The 17,596-nt window shown below is 43.0% G+C and overlaps 2 protein-coding genes across 2 annotated transcripts; both read left to right on the forward strand.

Annotated features, from left to right (window-relative positions):
- The first annotated feature begins 265 nt into the window (after window positions 1-265).
- LOC311026001 (uncharacterized protein) lies at window positions 266-7,497 on the forward strand. The gene is made up of 5 exons (XM_084029269.1): window positions 266-679; window positions 775-1,066; window positions 1,178-1,305; window positions 2,591-2,633; window positions 2,708-7,497. The coding sequence occupies exons 1-5, from the start codon at window positions 486-488 to the stop codon at window positions 5,456-5,458; spliced, it is 3,408 nt and encodes a 1,135-aa protein (XP_083885395.1). The 5' UTR covers window positions 266-485; the 3' UTR covers window positions 5,459-7,497.
- Window positions 7,498-7,789: 292 nt separating this feature from the next.
- Window positions 7,790-16,726, forward strand: aspa (aspartoacylase). The gene is made up of 6 exons (XM_084029270.1): window positions 7,790-8,231; window positions 11,537-11,732; window positions 12,718-12,811; window positions 12,898-13,005; window positions 15,313-15,422; window positions 15,592-16,726. Exons 1-6 carry the CDS (start codon window positions 7,990-7,992, stop codon window positions 15,781-15,783), a joined length of 942 nt encoding a protein of 313 aa, XP_083885396.1. The 5' UTR covers window positions 7,790-7,989; the 3' UTR covers window positions 15,784-16,726.
- Window positions 16,727-17,596: the final 870 nt, after the last annotated feature.

Here is a 17,596-nt window from a genome sequence, read left to right on the forward strand (position 1 = left end):
ATTAGCGCAATTAGTACGTTTTTTACATGATAGATGTTTGCTCATGTATTGGACTCTAGTTGTGCTTTTTCTCGTTCACTTGTTAGTTATTAAGGCGGGCGAGAAAAAAACTGATGAAGAACAGCTCGTATTCACTGTGAGAGTCGGTGCAGTCGAAAGCGGAAGCAGGAAGGGTGAGTCATCTTGCTTGTTTTGGCGAATTCTGCTTGCTCTTTGCTGATTGGTCTGACGGTTATACGTCACACTTCCTGGTTGGTCCGGCGAGAGCCACGCGTGGCTTCTCGCCGTTTTCACTTTGTTTTGGTGCATCTGCACGTTGTTCTAAGACTCTGGCTAGATGTTTAGCTAGTAATTATAAGTGTGCGTCCAATGAGGACCTTAAATGAGATACAACCAACACATTTACAGCAATATTTCGTTCGAGTTATCAGGCGGTGTGTTTTCTTGCTATTTCTTGTCAATGACGATCTCTAACTCTCAACACAATGACAAGAGTGAACAATTCTTTAAATTGTTTTCGATCTGGTGCCATTCCCGCCGCTGTGTTGGCGGAGTCGTGCCACATTGTGCTGGAAACATCCCCTCCAGACTACGTGCAGAAGATATCGCGGTATCTCGAGTCGTCTGTGGGACAGAACAAACGGGATGAAGCATCTAATGCACCAGCTGAAGCGGAGAGGTAAAGTGTGCCGTGTACGTCACTATGGTGACGGTTTCTCCCTGAACAGCAGTCTGAAAACACTCCTGACTTTGTAACTGTGATCGTGTCTGCAGTGACTCCGGAGACAGCCTGTTCATAACTCAGAAGTCAGTACCCGAGGCCGAGAGGTCAAGAAGACGCCTGCCCTACAGCTCGAGGTCAAAGCATATATCTCCCAGAGATCTAGAAGAAAGGGAGGAAGATGACGATTCATCATCTGCTTCCAGTGATGGAGAACCTACAGCGTACCAAGAGAGGAGGATTAGCAGGACATACCTACTGCCAACATACAGTTTCCCTTTCCTCGGAGAACAGAATCGTCAATTCAGAAGAAATCTGTTCCCTGAGTGCATCAAAAACCTCCATGTAAGGATAACCAGTCCTAAACACATTTGTTGACGGGCTGGTGTTGCTGTATAACTTTAAAAAATGCTTTACAAATATTATTTTTGCACTGAGGTCTCTCCTTTTTTACAGAATTATGCAATGGGAGGCTTCTTTAAATGTGTCGGAGAGCTGAGGCAGCACTGTGAAAGAGGAAAGGGTCTGACATCATCTCTACCAACCATGGATGAGGATGGGCAGGACATATCTCCGTTGTCAGAGTAAGTTTATTTCAACCAATAATCGTGTGTGTGTGTGTAAGAGAGAGATTACATTTTCAAAGGTTACTCCATGTCATTGTCCATCGGCAACATCTGCCACCTAGCTTACATAAACCTCTACCATGTTTATCAAAATTGTGTGATTTTTCAGATAGTTTGTTTACATTTTCTCCATATTCAATAAACATTTCAGAATGTACCTGAAATGTTTGTCACGGTTTGTTGAAACTCACCCCGTAGATTAAATCCTCCTTGTAGCTCAAATTCTAGTTGGAAAATCAGTTCTCATAAGAAACTATTTTTCCAGGCGTAGTAAGATTCAGCTCAACGGCTCTCTTTGCTCTGTAGTGATTGAGGGCTCAGAGGGCGGAACCAATGTATAAAGGAGGTCAACCATTGGCTGAAAGTTGGACCTGGGCTTGTGTGAATTACAGGCTCGTACTGATACGACAACAGTCCAAATGAGACTCTCTTGAACTTGATATAACCAGCTAGCTCCAAGCGGGCCACTTATGTAAACGAGTATGTATGTTACGAGGATTTTACGTAGTATACCAGAAAGTGTTTCTGAATAGAATCACCTATTCAACCTTTAACTGGATACTGGTACCTTTTTCAAAACCCCAACAGAAGCTCTCATTAGACCACGTCAGGACGCAAACATTCCACGTTTGTTTAGTTAAATCCAGACACTGGGAGGTACTTGTGTCATTAATTGATATAGATGGAATTGTTATTAGTTTGTCAAGTATGCGCAGCACCTTCAGCGTTGTTTCGACGTAAAGCCGTTCCGATCTGCTGGATGTTGCAGTGTTTGTCCAGAATGAGCAGAGCCGGTACGGCAGCTTCATGGACACGAGATGATGCATCTGAAATGCATTCAGGCTGCTGCGTCCTGACACTAGAGAATGGCAGTCTAGTCCACCTGTATGTTCACATTCAGATGGCCTCGGGAGTGAGCGTGGGACCTTTTTTCTTTTCATTATTATTTCATTTTCCATTATCTCTAAAAACGATGATGAGGAGATGATTTTTTTTTTCTCAATTGAATGTAATACACTTCTGTATACCTGTAATTGTTTTTTGTCCCTTTGTTTCACTTTATTGATTTTTATATATTTTTTTTATTTCCTGGTTGCATTCATAGCTAATTGTTTTACTGTTAATATTTGCAATTATAACTGTTATTATTATTATTATCAGCTTGTCGTCCTGCAAAGCCCTTCGAATCGCACTAATCTGTATGAAAGGTGCAATGCAGATAAACACACCTGTTCTTTTATAGAGAGGACAAAGAGGAGTCTGAAGACGAAAACATCAAAGTGGTGGTAAGTTTAAAATATTGCATTTCATAGCACTTTATGTTTGTGAACTTGGCTGTAACCTGCGTGTCTCCTTACAGGCGAGGAAACGTTTTGTGTTCCCATCCAAAGCAAAGAGCCAACAGACCTGGTTCAACCAGTCAAAACAACCGAGGCCGACGATGGCAAGTGATGCCAAAAAAGAAACAACGGGAGGAAGACAAACGTTACATAAAATGCAAGTCAAGCCATCCATATTGAAGGTCACACCACTGTCTTCAGATACCGACAGCTCTGATAACGGAGAGTCGTCTGGCAGCGTTCTGGTCCAGAGGAAGAGCAACAACGCAACAAGGCAGAGGAACGCTCTGGCCGCAACTGAAACACGGAAGCCAAAGAAAGGCTTCACCCGTGACAAGAACGTTTTTATTCTGCAAAAGGCAAGTGACGAAGGGCTATCTAAGAACAATGATGCAGCAGTTTGTAAGCCTCAGAAGCTACAGAGAAGTTCAAGGCAACCAACAGGAACGGGCAGAGCAGCTTTTACACCTGTAGAAACACAGGTAGGAAAACTATCTGGAAGTCAACGTGTCCTCTGCAGTCCCCCAGACATTCAGGCAAAGAGAAAAAAGAAGGGGAAAGTAGGGCCAGGGTGTCTGCGTGCTGCATCATCCATCAACATGGAAGTAGAAGTGACTCCCAGTCTATTTGAGGATCATAGAGCAGAACCTCCAGCAGGGCAGACCAGTGATCAGCTGGGAATTCATGGACAAAATGGGCTCGAGGACTCCTCATGTGGTGGACAGATACTGAGACTGGAGGAAGGAGACATTCCTGATGCAAAGCAAAAGAAAAAGAAGGAAAAAGAAGAGCCAGAGGGTCTGCGTGCTGCAACATCCATCAATGTGGAAGCAGAAGTGACTCCCAGTCTATTTGAGGATCATAGAGCAGAACCTCCAGCAGGACAGACCAGTGATCAGCTGGGAATTCATGGACAAAATGGGCTGGAAGACTTGCCACATGGTATTGGCATACTAAGACTGGAGCAAGGAGACATTCCTGATGCAAAACAAAAGAAAAAGAGGAGAAAAAAGAAGGAAAAAGAAGAGCCAGAGGGTCTGCATGCTGCAACATCCATCAACATGGAAGCAGAAGAGACTCCCAGTCTGTTTGAGGATCATAGAGCAGAACCTCCAGCAGGACAAAATGGGCTGGAAGACTCGCCACATGGTATTGACATTCTAAGACTGGAGCAAGGAGACATTCCTGATGCAAAACAAAAGAAAAAGAGGAGAAAAAAGAAGGAAAAAGAGGAGCCAGATGGTCTGCGTGCTGCAACACCCATCAGTGTGGAAGCAGAAGAGACTCCCAGTCTGTTTGAGGATCATAGAGCAGAACCTCCAGCAGGACAAAATGGGCTGGAGGACTCCTCATGTGGTGGTCAGATACTGAGGCTGGAGGAAGGAGACATTCCTGAAGCAAGACGAAAGAAAAAGAAGAGAAAAAAGTCTGCAGCAGAGAATGTTGGACAGGAAGTAGATGGAAACTTAAAATCTGATGTGATAGCAGAGAATTCTGGGTTTTCAGTGAGCTGTAACGTGGAGGACGGTGGCAAGAAGAAGAAAAAGAGAAGAAGTACTGCCGAGGTCGAGCAGTTACAGTTTGACACAGTTCCTGAACCTGCAAACGATGATGCTGTGATCCAGAAGAAGAAGAAGAAAAAAAGGAAAAAAGAAGAAAAAAGGACATTAGATTTAACTGCAGTGTCAGCAGAAACATTAGAGGAATCAGGAAATTGTTTGGGAAATGTTGCAGCTTCTCAAGGAACTGAATCCAAGAGGAAAAAGCACAAAAAGAAGTCATCATCTTACGATGCTTCTGGAGATGAAGTTGGTGTCGATGCAAGCTTTGGTCCTGATGATTCTGTTACCATGGCTAAAGGTGCAGGGATGTCACTAAAGAAGAAGAAGGGGAAAACATTATTTGAGATGTTTAATGTCTTTCAAGAAGAAAATGAGACTGTTGAAATTGTAGATAACCAGAGAACAAAGGAGGGCCCCGAAGACCAAAATGCTGAACCAGTGACCAAGAAAAAGAAGAAGAAGAAAAAAGAAAAGGAAACGGAGAGGACCTCATCCTTCCTCGCTGCTGATGCAGAGGAACACGACGCTCAGACACATGTGGAACAAAACTCTCCCTCACAGTCTGACATCTGGGGGGCAGAAAAACTCGGCGTCAGCGCTGGTGGTTTGGAGGAACTCAATGATAGTGTCAAAAAAACGAAAAAGAAGAGGAAGATATCGATAGCACAAGACGGTGTGGAAAAAGATCACGAGCAGGATTTTAAGGAACGAAACGAGTCCCAGACAGGGATGAAAAGGAAACGGAAACGTACAGGAAGTGAAAGCGAGTCAGTGACCCCCATGGAGGGTGCAGCTGACGCTGGGCTTTCTCCGACTGACGAGGGAGTGGCGTTAAAAAAGAAGAAGAAAAAGTGTAAAGGGAGAACAATGAGCATGGTTGAGCATGCTTCAGCATCATCAGAGACGCCTGGTAATCAGGCGTTAAATGAAATGAGAGACAAGAAGAAGAAAATGAAATCCACTGATAATGTTTTGCTTGATTGTAATCCGTTGACGGAGTGTGCCGAGTCGGAGCCCCGAAAAAAGAAAAAGAAGCAGAAGAAGGAAAGAAATGAGCAATCGTGCGTCCCCAGTATTATAATCAGCAGCCCCATTTTACCAGAGACTTCACTCTCAAAATGTGAAATGTCGCCTTCAGGAAATGTCATGAAGAACAAGCACAAGCGGAGACTTCTTAATCTAAATGAGAACTTCCTTTCAGACTGGTAGTATGAACTCGCGGGTTGGATGAACTGTCAGTCTTACAGAGTTTGATCAGTAGTTTTCTTTTTTTATCAAATGTATAAATACATATATATACACATATATATTGTTTTGTATCAAAGCATTTTACTAACACGCGTTCTTAACATTTTTGGTGTTAAACTGAGCTGAAACATGAACTTTGTAAATGATTATAATCAAATTGCTTCAGATTACTGTTGAATGTGCAACAAAACCCTAGTAATTACTTGAATCAGGTTTTTATTTTTATCCAAGTTTGTAACAATAATCTTACCATATTGTCATCCAACGTGCCCAGTACAAATCTGAACACCTAGCCTGCCCCCTAATGGGGCATGTGGTCCTCTGACTGACAGTTGGGGAAAGTTGTGTCTTTCCTTTTCCTTGTCCTTCTTTGAGTATGAGTTTAGCCCTGAGTATGAGTTGAGCCCTGACACGGCACCTTTTAGTAGAAATGGAAATAGACCTTGCCATTTGATGATTTGAAATGACACACAGTAAAGTAAGATTCTCATTATTGCATGAGAGGTCAAACTATTGTACAAAGTCTGACAAGCTTGTTCTGGCATTTGAGATTCAAAGGGTTTTACGATGATCAGAAACCGTTTCATTGCCGACACGCAAGAAATGTATTCTGTGATTCGGTACATGATCATAAACACAGTGCAAAGGCATTAAAAAAGAAACATAAGAAAACACTGAAAAAATGCATTTTCCTGTGATGGATATGTCGGCATGTTTCCTACTGTAAATGTGACGTGTCCACTATTGCAGCAGCCTGTGTTCTTCAATTGTAAGTGATCTGATCTGTGATTGTTTTAGTGTGAAAGTGCTGAGGCTGTGTTCAGTAAGGGAGGTGAACGGTTCACCCTGACTGGGGACATTGTCGTCGTCAGGAAGTCCTTATTGTGCAGTTTACTCAGAATTCAACTCGGTGGAGTTATATTGTGTGGACCAAACACTTACTAAACACTTAGGTTAATTGGTCACATAGTGCCACTGCATTATACATACATTTTCAAGAATGCGTTTTCATGAAATTAGATGTGTTCTCTCAAGTTTCATTTGTGAGTATGTTTTGACAGAAAAACATACTTGCGGTAATATTTTTTTTTTAAAAGAAGCATCCAACTTGTCTTGTTCCTATTCATCTACGTTTGTGAGTGATTTACATGTATAAGGGGGATCAACAATGAATTTATCCTATAGGAATAGTAACATCATAAAGGTGGGAATATCTGTAATTTTGTGTTGAGTCTTTTTTTTTTTTCTTCTTGTCGTTTGAATAATATTCCTGTCCATATTTTGAATTTCTTGAACGTGTCAAATAGCTTTCTTTTGAAGGCCGCTGCCGGATTAAAGTGTCGTATGTGATATAATTTTATTTTGGAAGCACATCACCGGAAACGAGTAGTGAATCTGTCCCGTGAGCCCTGGCGGTGAAGAAGTAAACAAAGGAAGGAGCCTTGTTCACTGGAGTTTCGGCGGCGACTCGAGGGTCCGAACTAAACCCTCCCCAGTACCGCCCCGTCACGGAGGGCCCTTCGGGTGCAGACGCCCTCCCAGCTGGATGAAGTCCCCTTCAGTAAGGTGGAGGGAGAAGGGCACGCTTCGGGACGAACTCCCCTTTCTCTGGCGGAAACAGGAAGACATGTTCGTGCTTACGTTTCAGTGTCTGTCGAGAGCAGCAACAGTCACCTTAAAAAAACTAATGTCGTTTTCTACACAGAGAAGGAAGGGGAGACACTGAGGTGTCAAAGTACAGACATTATGTACTCAATTAAAAGTGAAAAAGTACTGAAATGTACTCGAAGTATTAGCATAAAGTATCCCTCTGAAGGACATTTCTACTGGTTGTTTTTATGCAAAGCTAACTGAATCTCACGTCATATTAATACGAAAAAATGTAAAGGCTTATGTACTACTTTATTGTTTTGTTATATTTTTTTTTACTAAACCTATGTTGTAGATTGTATTGTCGTTATTCCTCTGTTATTATATATTGCAACAACTGGCAGAATAAATTATTTCGGCATTAATAAAGGTCCATCTTATTTTATTTTATCTTATCTATCTTAGTTGGAGCGGTTTATGAGTAAATGTTTGTGCGGAACTTTACACGTGTAACGTCTTTCATGACGAACAGTTTAGGCGTTGCACGCGGTCGGTCAGTCAGCGCCGAAGCAGGCTCGCTGTCGGAGGGTTGAATAAGCCGCCTCCACTCCACGCTAGTTGGTCTGGAATGGCACGTAATGTGGCGGACCTTCCACGTGAACGCGCAAACGGAGTGGAAGTGGACAGTGGGAGCGCGGAGGAGCTGGTTTGGAAAAGGCCCGAGATGTCGCGCGCAACTCAGCGCATTTTACGCACGGCGAGCGATCACAACAAGCCAGCGGGCACGTTACGTAAGCGCGCAGCCACAGCAGGCATTTAAACGGTGAGGCTGCGGAGCTCCGGCTGGAAACTTTCCCCTCCGCTCCCCGAAGCGCGTGAGAGCAGCGTGTCTCCATCCGGACATGTCCTCCTACAACAGCGGCGCGCGTGTCAGCGAGGCCAGGAAGGTGGCTATTTTCGGGGGGACTCACGGCAACGAGATGTCGGGCGTGACGCTCGTCAACCTGTGGGTGAACAACGGCGCCGAGATCCAGAGGAAGGGGGTCGAGACCAAAGCGTTCATCACCAACCCGAAGGCTGTGGAGAAGTGCAGCAGGTACGTGGACACGGACCTGAACCGAGCCTTCACCCCGGAGAACCTCAGGTAAACACAGCGCACCTCGGCGCTCTCGCTCGTGCTGCTGTTGTTGTTGTTGTTGTCTGCTGTCATATATGTTGAATGGAAACTTTTCATGACACCGATCCACAAAACAGACTCACGTTCAACAGCAGAGCCGTATGGGATTTTTTTTCTTTTTATTTGACTGATTATGGTTTTTAGCTCAATCTGTTTAAAACAGAAAAAAGGCACGACACGTGCATACCTATAGTGTAAATGGTCACATCGTGTGTATTTCCTCGTCGGGGCTGTTTTGGGGGTTGTTTGCTCATGAAATGGTTAAAATAACGGCGTTCCGATGTTAGGTCACTGAAGGTCTCTACTCCAGTTATTTGAAATGTGTTGGGGAATGTGATGTCATCGCGTGTTATGCAAGATGATTGATTAAACGTGCGCGCTCTGACGGACTATAGTCCTATATATCGTATAGAAAAAAAATACAAAAACAACAATACCGCGTTACGGTTCGGGTTTACACCGTTATCTTCTGGGAAGTCCTACGGTAAAACAGTCTCCACCAAAATCCATCAGAAATGCTATTATGTCAGGTGGTGTGTATGTGTGTTTACCATCAGCCACCCCCCTCAACCTCCACCATCACCCCCCCAAACTGCCCCTTGCCAATAACAGCAGAACAGCGTGTCCCCTCCTCCCGACTGTCAGCCAGCAGGGAAAACGTGATCGAAACGTGACCGAGCTGCAAATGAATTAAGACGGGTTTCTTTTTATCCCCCCTCTTCTTGTGCATTGTAGCGGAATGTGAAGTCTTACGCAAACGCTGGCTCATATATTGAGCCTGCATGAGTACACACGGCAGCCTATTTACTAATGTGGTTGGGTAATAACATCCATATCCCGTTATTCATACATCACCATAGGGATCCGTTATTATTGGTCCAATGGGGACTTAGACAGCTGGATGGAGAATCTGTGATAGTCGGTCAATCTGATGTCTGATACCATTGTTTTAATAAATAATAATTAGAGCGTTTATATGTTCCACTTCTGATGTTCCAAGTTGTAGAAATTGTCGTGGGACGATATCAAAATGTACTGCTCAAAATACTTACAATAATAATAATTCACCATGTTATCACCATAAGAATGTGCTTAAAACTCTTAAAATGGCACTAAAAACATAGTGGAATCAATTCCCTCGCCTTTTGTTAAGAAACAAGTATTTCATCAGAGATGCACAACAGCCTTTACAAAACATTCAAACAATCAGGTTTTTTACATCCTATTTTCCACTTCTCTACCATGACAACATTCTCGACGGCTTTTTCAAGTCACTCATGTCGATATTCACTTTTATCACTATTATACCAATAATGGAAATTCACCACGATCAACTTATTGTGAGTGTTTTAGTCCTGATCCACCATAAACTCCTATATGGTCCCATCCCTAGTCTGGAAGCTGTGATTTTAATACAATTGTCACTATTATATTTCTGTGTGAGCTTAATGTTGGTCTTTTATTCTGATATTCCTGTCCTGGGAATATTGTCATCTGTGTCAGATTATGACAATGGCTGGTAACAAAGGGGGGCAGAGCCTTTTCTGTCATGGCCCCTTGTCTCTGGAATGCTCTTCATGAGGACCTCAGACAAACCACCACACGTTTAGGTTTAAATCTGGTATTAAAACTCATCTACACAGACAGCCTTTTCATAGGCTACTTGTTCTCCTTAGAGTTATTTTTGCTGTTTGCTGCTCTCAAAATAACATTATTATTATTATTTGTATATTCATACATACACTTAATAGTACTAATACAGAATTTCCCATGACCATATTTCACCAAGAGCTCCCTTGTTGTATTGTAAAGTTAATTTCACTGTGGATGACTGGAAAGATGTTAAAAGCTGGGATCACGTCTGGGCGGAGCTACTGTTACTGCCTCATTCTGCACATTTTAAACGATCTTTAAAGATCTTCTCAGCGCTTACACTTTGGCCCCTCTGAAGGCAACACATAAGAGGATTAACCACTCAGAGGCTTTTTCTAAAAACAGCTCATGTGTCCTTTTCTTCAACTTAAACAGAGCGACAACTCTGCTTTCCCTCATATTTACTGCCTGTGTGTCCTCTCACTTTAGCAGCTGTAGTTGCCACTGTGCTTGTGTGCTTGTCCCGGCAGTCCAGACAATACCAGATATTTGCTGAAAACGGGGTCTAAAGAGCAGATGTGAGGGAGGCGAGACAATATGCACAGCAGAGGTGCTATTCTACTGTAGTTTGGAGAATGTCCTGGACCAGTGGTGATTCAGAAATGCTTTAAAAGAGCTAAGAGAAAAAAAGGGAAGCTCTCATTCTCTGCTCAGAGCGTGTAGAATGTCTGCCTGGGGGGGAAGCAAGTTCAGACGGAGCTATAAAACAAATCTCCCAAGAGCTCTCAAGAGCAGGCATGCAAGGCTCTGAGAAAATGGCTTTACGTTCTTCTTAACGCTCACATAAGGGGACCGCTGTCCTGCTGAATCCAGCTGTATCACAGTTTGTACTCAATGGCCACCATCATTTTCTACATTACTGATTACTGAAGTGGAATAAAGGTGACGATCCATCCCCATTTGAAGAGAACCATCTTGGATCCTGGTCTTCAGATATCAAACCTGCAGCCGGAAACCTGGATGTGATATTTGACAGTGACACAAATTACAAATGTTGTTCAGTGTTTTTATCAATGGAGGAGCGTCTCAAAGTTCAGTTTTTTTTCTCTCTGCCGGATCTTAAGAAGGTCATCAATGCTTGTATCTCCTCTTTTTTTGATGATTGTAATTTATTGTACTCGTGGTTGAGCCAAAACTCTATCTTGCACCTCTTGTGTAAAAAACAAAAAGCCGGTGATTTCAACATTTAACTTATAGACGTTAAAGCACTTCATGGCTCAGCTTCGAGCTAAATTGCTATATATTTGAGTAAATACCAACACAGAAACAGGAGATTCTTGTTTCTCCCACTGCTCTCACCTGTTCCTGTGTTAACTTGCTAATCAGAGATATTTTCCATTGGGCCAACAGTTGAAGGTGCTACAGGCAGATCATTAACTAGTTGTTCCTTCAGCAGAGTTGCCTCATAAACTGTGATAAGAATATCAGATGTGTCAGCATCTCTCTCATGCTCTGTCTGTCTGTCTGTGTGTGTGTGTGTGTGTGTGTGTGTGTGTGTGTGTGTGTGTGTGTGTGTGTGTGTGTGTGTGTGTGTGTGTGTGTGTGTGTGTGTGTGTGTGTGTGTGTGTGTGTGTGTGTGTGTGTGTGTGTGTGTGTGTGTGTGTGTGTGTGTCCTCCAGCGCCCCGGGAGGAGACAACCTGCCCTACGAGGTTCAGAGAGCCCAGGAGATCAACCAGATATTCGGACCCAAAGGAAGCCCAGAGGCCTACGACGTTATCTTTGACCTCCACAACACCACGTCCAACATGGGCTGCACTCTGATCCTGGAGAGCTCCAAAGACCACTTCAATCTGCAGATGATGAACTACATCAAGGTGACGGCCTCGAGGGGCAAATTTAGATGTTTAAACTTGTAGGCTGCTCTGAGGTTCTCTCCCCTTTCGTATCACGTATGTGATGTGAGTTTGAGAATAACTTCTGGAGGGATGGAAGTGAAAAGTTCCATCTTCCACATCATTGTGCTTAAAGTCAATGTTCTACTTAAAGGTTCAGTTAACCTTTGAAGAAAATATAAACACCAGTTCACCATTACACGTTAAACAAACTCATTTAAAGGATCAACCATCCAGATCCTGTTTTCTGCCCTCAAGACGCCTCCTTCTTTTGACTCGTATACGACCCTAAAAGAAGCTGCATGTAGTATTTCAACCCGCCTTAAATCAGTGTAACATTTCCGTAAGTGCAACACATTGCTGAGCAGTTTGGTGAAGTTTTTTTGAAGGTCTGTTAGCGGCTCTACACAAAGCAGAGGCATGCAGAGCAGCACCAGGGAGGGAGAGAGCAGCCAAGAGCAACATCGTCTTTGTGACTAGAGAGGTCATGAGAAATATGCCTCTCCACTTTAAGAAACACAACAAGGGAAAAACTAATGAGAACAATTAATCTACTTTTATTTGCTTAAACTCAGGAGATCATATTTGATCCTTTTCATCCATCAGTCTAATGATGAAGAATCACAAAGCTGCTTGTCCTGAAAGAGACCTTTAACCCACGGATTGGGACTTTGCCTTCTTTTTGTTGGTGTTAAATTATCTCACCATCAGCTGACCCAGCATAGATCAGTCAGTCGGCGGAGTTATTATTATTATTACTCTTATCTTGAACATAACCAGACCAGGGTAGGTGTGCAGCATCAGTAACCATGGTGTTAAACCTGTAGTTAAATCCTGCTTAGCGGTGCGGTCCTCTGGTCATTGTCTGTTGTCGTACGTGTCATGTTTAATCTGATCGGTGCAGATTAATTGTTTATTGTGGATAATTGCGTGTTAAGCTCTTGCTTTTGTTGTGTTCGTGTTGCAGAAAGCCATCGCTCCCGCCAGTTGTCTTGTTCTGCTGAACGAACATCCTCTTTTGAAATATTCCACTTCACGCTCCGTTGCTAAGCACCCTGTTGGTGAGTGTCTCTCAAGTCGTGCTACGTTTCTCTGGGGGGACAAAGATATTCCCAAAGACTCACAAACATCTTCTGTTTCCCTGCAGGTCTGGAAGTGGGTCCACAGCCTCAGGGTGTTCTGAGGAGCAACATCTTTGAAGCTATGAGGGTAATACTGAAACACGCCCTGGACTTCATCGAGCTCTTTAATGAAGGTATGTGAGCCACGACGCACCAAAAACCTGTCGTGTGGCGTTCAACAACAGGCCGTCAGGTTTTAAAGGAAGGGGATGAGATGGAAACAAACGAGGGCGACTAGTATTCTGAGTCACATGTGTTATGTTATATAATGGGAAAAATAAGTCAGCCTTTCCCGTTTGTCAGCATCATGTTGACAAGAAACATTTTGGGTCAAAACACCCGTGGGTGCCCGTCTGATTCATCCCGATGAACCTCCACCCAGATCTCTAAATGCATGGCGCTGTGTCCGTTTTCTTCCCCGAGGCTCGGAACTCCGTTTGCAGCATTTCAGCCCAAGGCCCCCTTTTCCTTCCTCTTTTTTTACGTAAACAAGCGGTCCATGCCAAGTGCGAGTCGCAGTCTGCCGGTTCCCCCCCGCCCGGCCGGCCGGTGAATGCCCCGCTTGTTGTCAGAGTCCGGCTGCCAGCGGTGTGGTAATCTTCCGTCCCGATGAATGCTCGGCCACGGCCATGAATCGGTGTTCCTGCGCTCCGGAGCCGAGCAGCATGAAGGAACGACGCGTTCGGCTCCAGGAGATTGAACCATTGTTTATAATGACTGTCAGCGGAGAACGTTTGGGACATTAGTTGTTCTCCCTCCGGGCTGCCACTTGCATATCAATACAGCTTAGTGGTCTTAAACACTTACTGGCAGAGAGGTTCTGTTGAGCATTTACTTACTTAATGCCAGAAATCACAGCACATCCTGTTTAGTTCCGGAGAGTGAATGAGGCCACTTTGGCACCGTGTGGAACCTTCCAGCTTCTCCATCAACAGACCTCAGCAGAGCAGCTCAACGTCTCAGAGATGGAGGTAGCTCAGTGAGCATCTCTGGGTTTGAGAGGCGACAGGGATGTGGATTGTGTCATTAGTTGCAGTGTAGTTGTGAAGGATAATTTCTGGTTATTATTGCAAGTAATAATAATGTTTGAGTTATGTAGATGTAGACACGCTGTGTTCTAAGCAGAACGGATGGCATGCAGCGGATGATAGAACATCCATCGCAACCAAGACTTGAACACTTGCAAAACATGACTTATGTATGTATGAAATCAATTATATGGACACTGAACCAGTCTCTTAACTTCAAACTCATCATGATTACGTAGGAAATGCAACTAGTTTCTCTCCACTATTTTTGTTTTTGGCATAAACAGTTTATTTTTTCATATCACATCACAGTGCCCACAAAAAATACCTTCATTCAATTATGAATAAGTAGTTTTTTTTAGTTATTCCAGCTTCTATGGATGATGACATTGGTTCACAACTGGAAGGGCTGCGATGAAATTATTTAAAGACATTCATGGTCACCAAAGCGTGACGCCCTCTGACTTTGGTGTCAGATATGTATTTGATACAGATTATAAATCCCAAGCAGGTTTCAACCATCCTGTGGATATCTAAACATCTCCTGGACTTTTGCTCCGGCTCCATTTCCTCAAGCCAGATGTTTCATCTGTCCAATATTTAGCTTCATGATGAAATACACGGCCATCAGCTGTGCTTCATGTGTAGCACATGCTAACATGCTAAACCAACACTGTGAACGTGGTGAACGGTATAGCCCCTTAGCGTCCGTGTGTTAGCATTAGAGTAGAGCAGAAGGGGATTCAGGTCATCACTTATTTCAGGACCTACACAAAAAAATAATCTCCCAGCGAGAACATTTTTTATTTTTATTTTTGCAATTACGCTTCTGCCATGAATCCCATAGACGGGGAATTTAGGAACCCGTTCATTTAGTGTTATCTCAGTGAGTGCTCACTCCGCTGTCTCCCATATGTATATTGATATTCAGTCTTCAAACTCGTATATCTTATCCCTACCATTAATATACACGGAATGTATTTCTCTCTGTGACTTCATTTAACGAGGGTCAGATCATCACTAGATTGCAGTTTTTATTATTTAAATAAACATTTTTCTAATCCAGCATCCTGAGCTAAACTATACATTAACTCATAGCTCAGCTCAACTCAGTTGATCATTGAGAAAAGGGTGTTTTTAGCTGTGATAACAGCAGCCATGAAGTAGATCATTTACATCCCCCCTTTCTCTTCTTTTTTAGATTGTTTTATTTGTGTGTTCTCCGAGGCATTCCTTTTTATTTCTACCAAGAAATGTATTCGGATTGACGTCACCCGTTTCCTGTTTTGTTTCTTTGTTTATTTCTTCTCCTTGTTGGAAAATAATGTGTGTTTTTACTATATGTTACTAAGTCACATAAGTCACTAAGTTGTAGCAGATGCTGACTTTGTTGTGGATGCTGTCTGTGTTCAGGCATGGAGTTCCCTCCCAGCACAGTGGAAGTGTTCCGGGTTGCGGAGAGGATCGACTACCCGAGAGATGCCAACGGAAACATCATCGCCATGGTGCACCCCAATCTGCAGGTAGAAGTCAAGACCGCTCAAATACCTGAACTATTGAACCCGCAAATACCATCTGAGTTATTACGAAAGAGGAAATGAGTCACCTTTGGTCCGTGTGAGAATGTATTATTTTAGTTAGAGCGACACTCTCAGGTTACTTTCCCCCGCGGTTTGCTGCTTGTTGTTTCAGGACTGTGACTGGGAGCCGCTGAACCCTGGCGACCCCATGTTCCAAACCTTCGATGGGAAGACCATCCCCTACCAAGGGCCGGGCACCGTCTACCCCACGTTTATTAACGAGGCAGCCTATTATGAAAAACAACAGGCGTTCGTGACCACCAGGCGAGAAGCCTTGGTAGCGAGTGCCATCAGAAAAGTATGAAACCTGTCTGGTGCGGCGATCACGAATATGTGTTAGTCACGGCAACAATCTTGTGTGTAGATTTTGCACTTTGTTCTGTTAGCCAATGACAGACTTTCCTCACATAATGACTAGATACCAAGTTTCACACAACGATTTCCAGTTTTCTATGCATTTACTATCAGAAAATCCATGAACTATGCAAAGAACATGTGTGGAGCCACAGTGAAAGTCTTTGAAGACTGGTATATTGCTGTGGTAAGTATTTATGATACTGTTGTTATTTAAAAATACATATTTACCTTTAAATCCATGAAGTCTTTTTATAATATTAAAGGTCAGGCCTAATCATTGATGGCTACAACACTCTCTAAGTTTCCAACTACTGCTCAGGACGGCCTTTTTGGATCATAACCTGCAACCTTTGACCCAAAATTGTTGTTGTTTGTCCTCTTGTATACATATATTTGTAACATTGGGGGGTGTTTGTGGCCTTTGATACTACCTACCTGTGACTCCAGTGGTTGCATCTGTGGTGCTGTCCCTATCGTTGCCTTAAAAGAGATTTCAGAAAGGAAAAAAAAAAAAATTGCACAACAAATTTGGAGTGAAATTTGTAGAGTCTACGTCTTGGATAACAAGATATTATTTTGATAAGAAATGGTACGTGTTCTGATCCTCTGAACAAATGGGATGCAGTTTGTTTTTTTAATCCGTGTCTATTTTGATAAACTTGTACGTTTTGGTTTTAAGTGATGTATAGGACCTGTTGATTCGTGGGAAGCATATGTACTTTTTAATATTTTTTACGTGTTTGTCGTGTCGAAGTGTATCGCCGTGGTCTTAACGTAATTTATGTTTCAATCAGCAATATTTTTGGTAGCACCATTTATATGATTAGTAACGTTCACTGTCCTTGAAGTCCTGTGGAAATTATCCAGTCAATAAATATAGTACTATGCTACACTGTGCTATGTTATTGTTTGTAGATGCACCGTTCATACTGTGTCGCTTTGAGTGGTTGTGCTCGTTTCGTCATGTCAGGTGGCACCTGCAGCCACAAGAGGGCGCCACATACCCACTGATAGAAACACTGCTGCAAGATAGCTTGTAGAGCTGTACGTGCAATATATGGATGGATGGATGGATAGATAGATATTGATTTGAGGACAGAAAGTCCTGATCTTATTCTTATTTTTATCATTTTTAGCAAACCTCTGTTCAATTCAGTTTAATTACATAGCCCAAAATCACAGATATGCTTCGGAGGGCTTTAATCTTTAAAATACACAACATTCTCTGTCCAGGGACCCTCCATCGGATAAGGAAAATCTCCCCAAAAACCCTTTCAACAGGGAAAAAAATGAAGAGATCTCATGGAGAGCAACTGAGGAGGGATCCCTCTCCCTGGATGGACCGAAGTGCGATGTCGTGTGTACAGAATAAACAACAAAATAATTACAGTCTATGCGGTTGCCTGATATAGTGTGCCTATGTTGCAGTTTGCATGTTCAGTGTTTACAGAAGACAAAGGTGTGTTTGAGGGGACTGTACACCCTTTTCATAGAATGAGGTAAATGCTACATAAAGCATAATAGATGTCCTTCATGTCTTATCCTGTAATAGCTGGACTCAAACTAATGGTTGAGTCGAATTCAGAGCAACGAATCCCATTCAAGAATTAGACATGTGAAGCACCAGTGAAGTAGGTCTAATGTTGGGAGGTGTTTAAAGATATGTTCAGTGCTTACAGGTTTGGTGTGAAGGATTGGACATCATAGAAATGAGCAAAAACATGTAGCATGTTATGCTGGATGTGTTAATCTGACATACA

This window comes from Eutrigla gurnardus (assembly GCF_963514095.1).
Source record: "Eutrigla gurnardus genome assembly, chromosome: 15".
Classification (NCBI taxonomy): domain Eukaryota; kingdom Metazoa; phylum Chordata; class Actinopteri; order Perciformes; family Triglidae; genus Eutrigla; species Eutrigla gurnardus.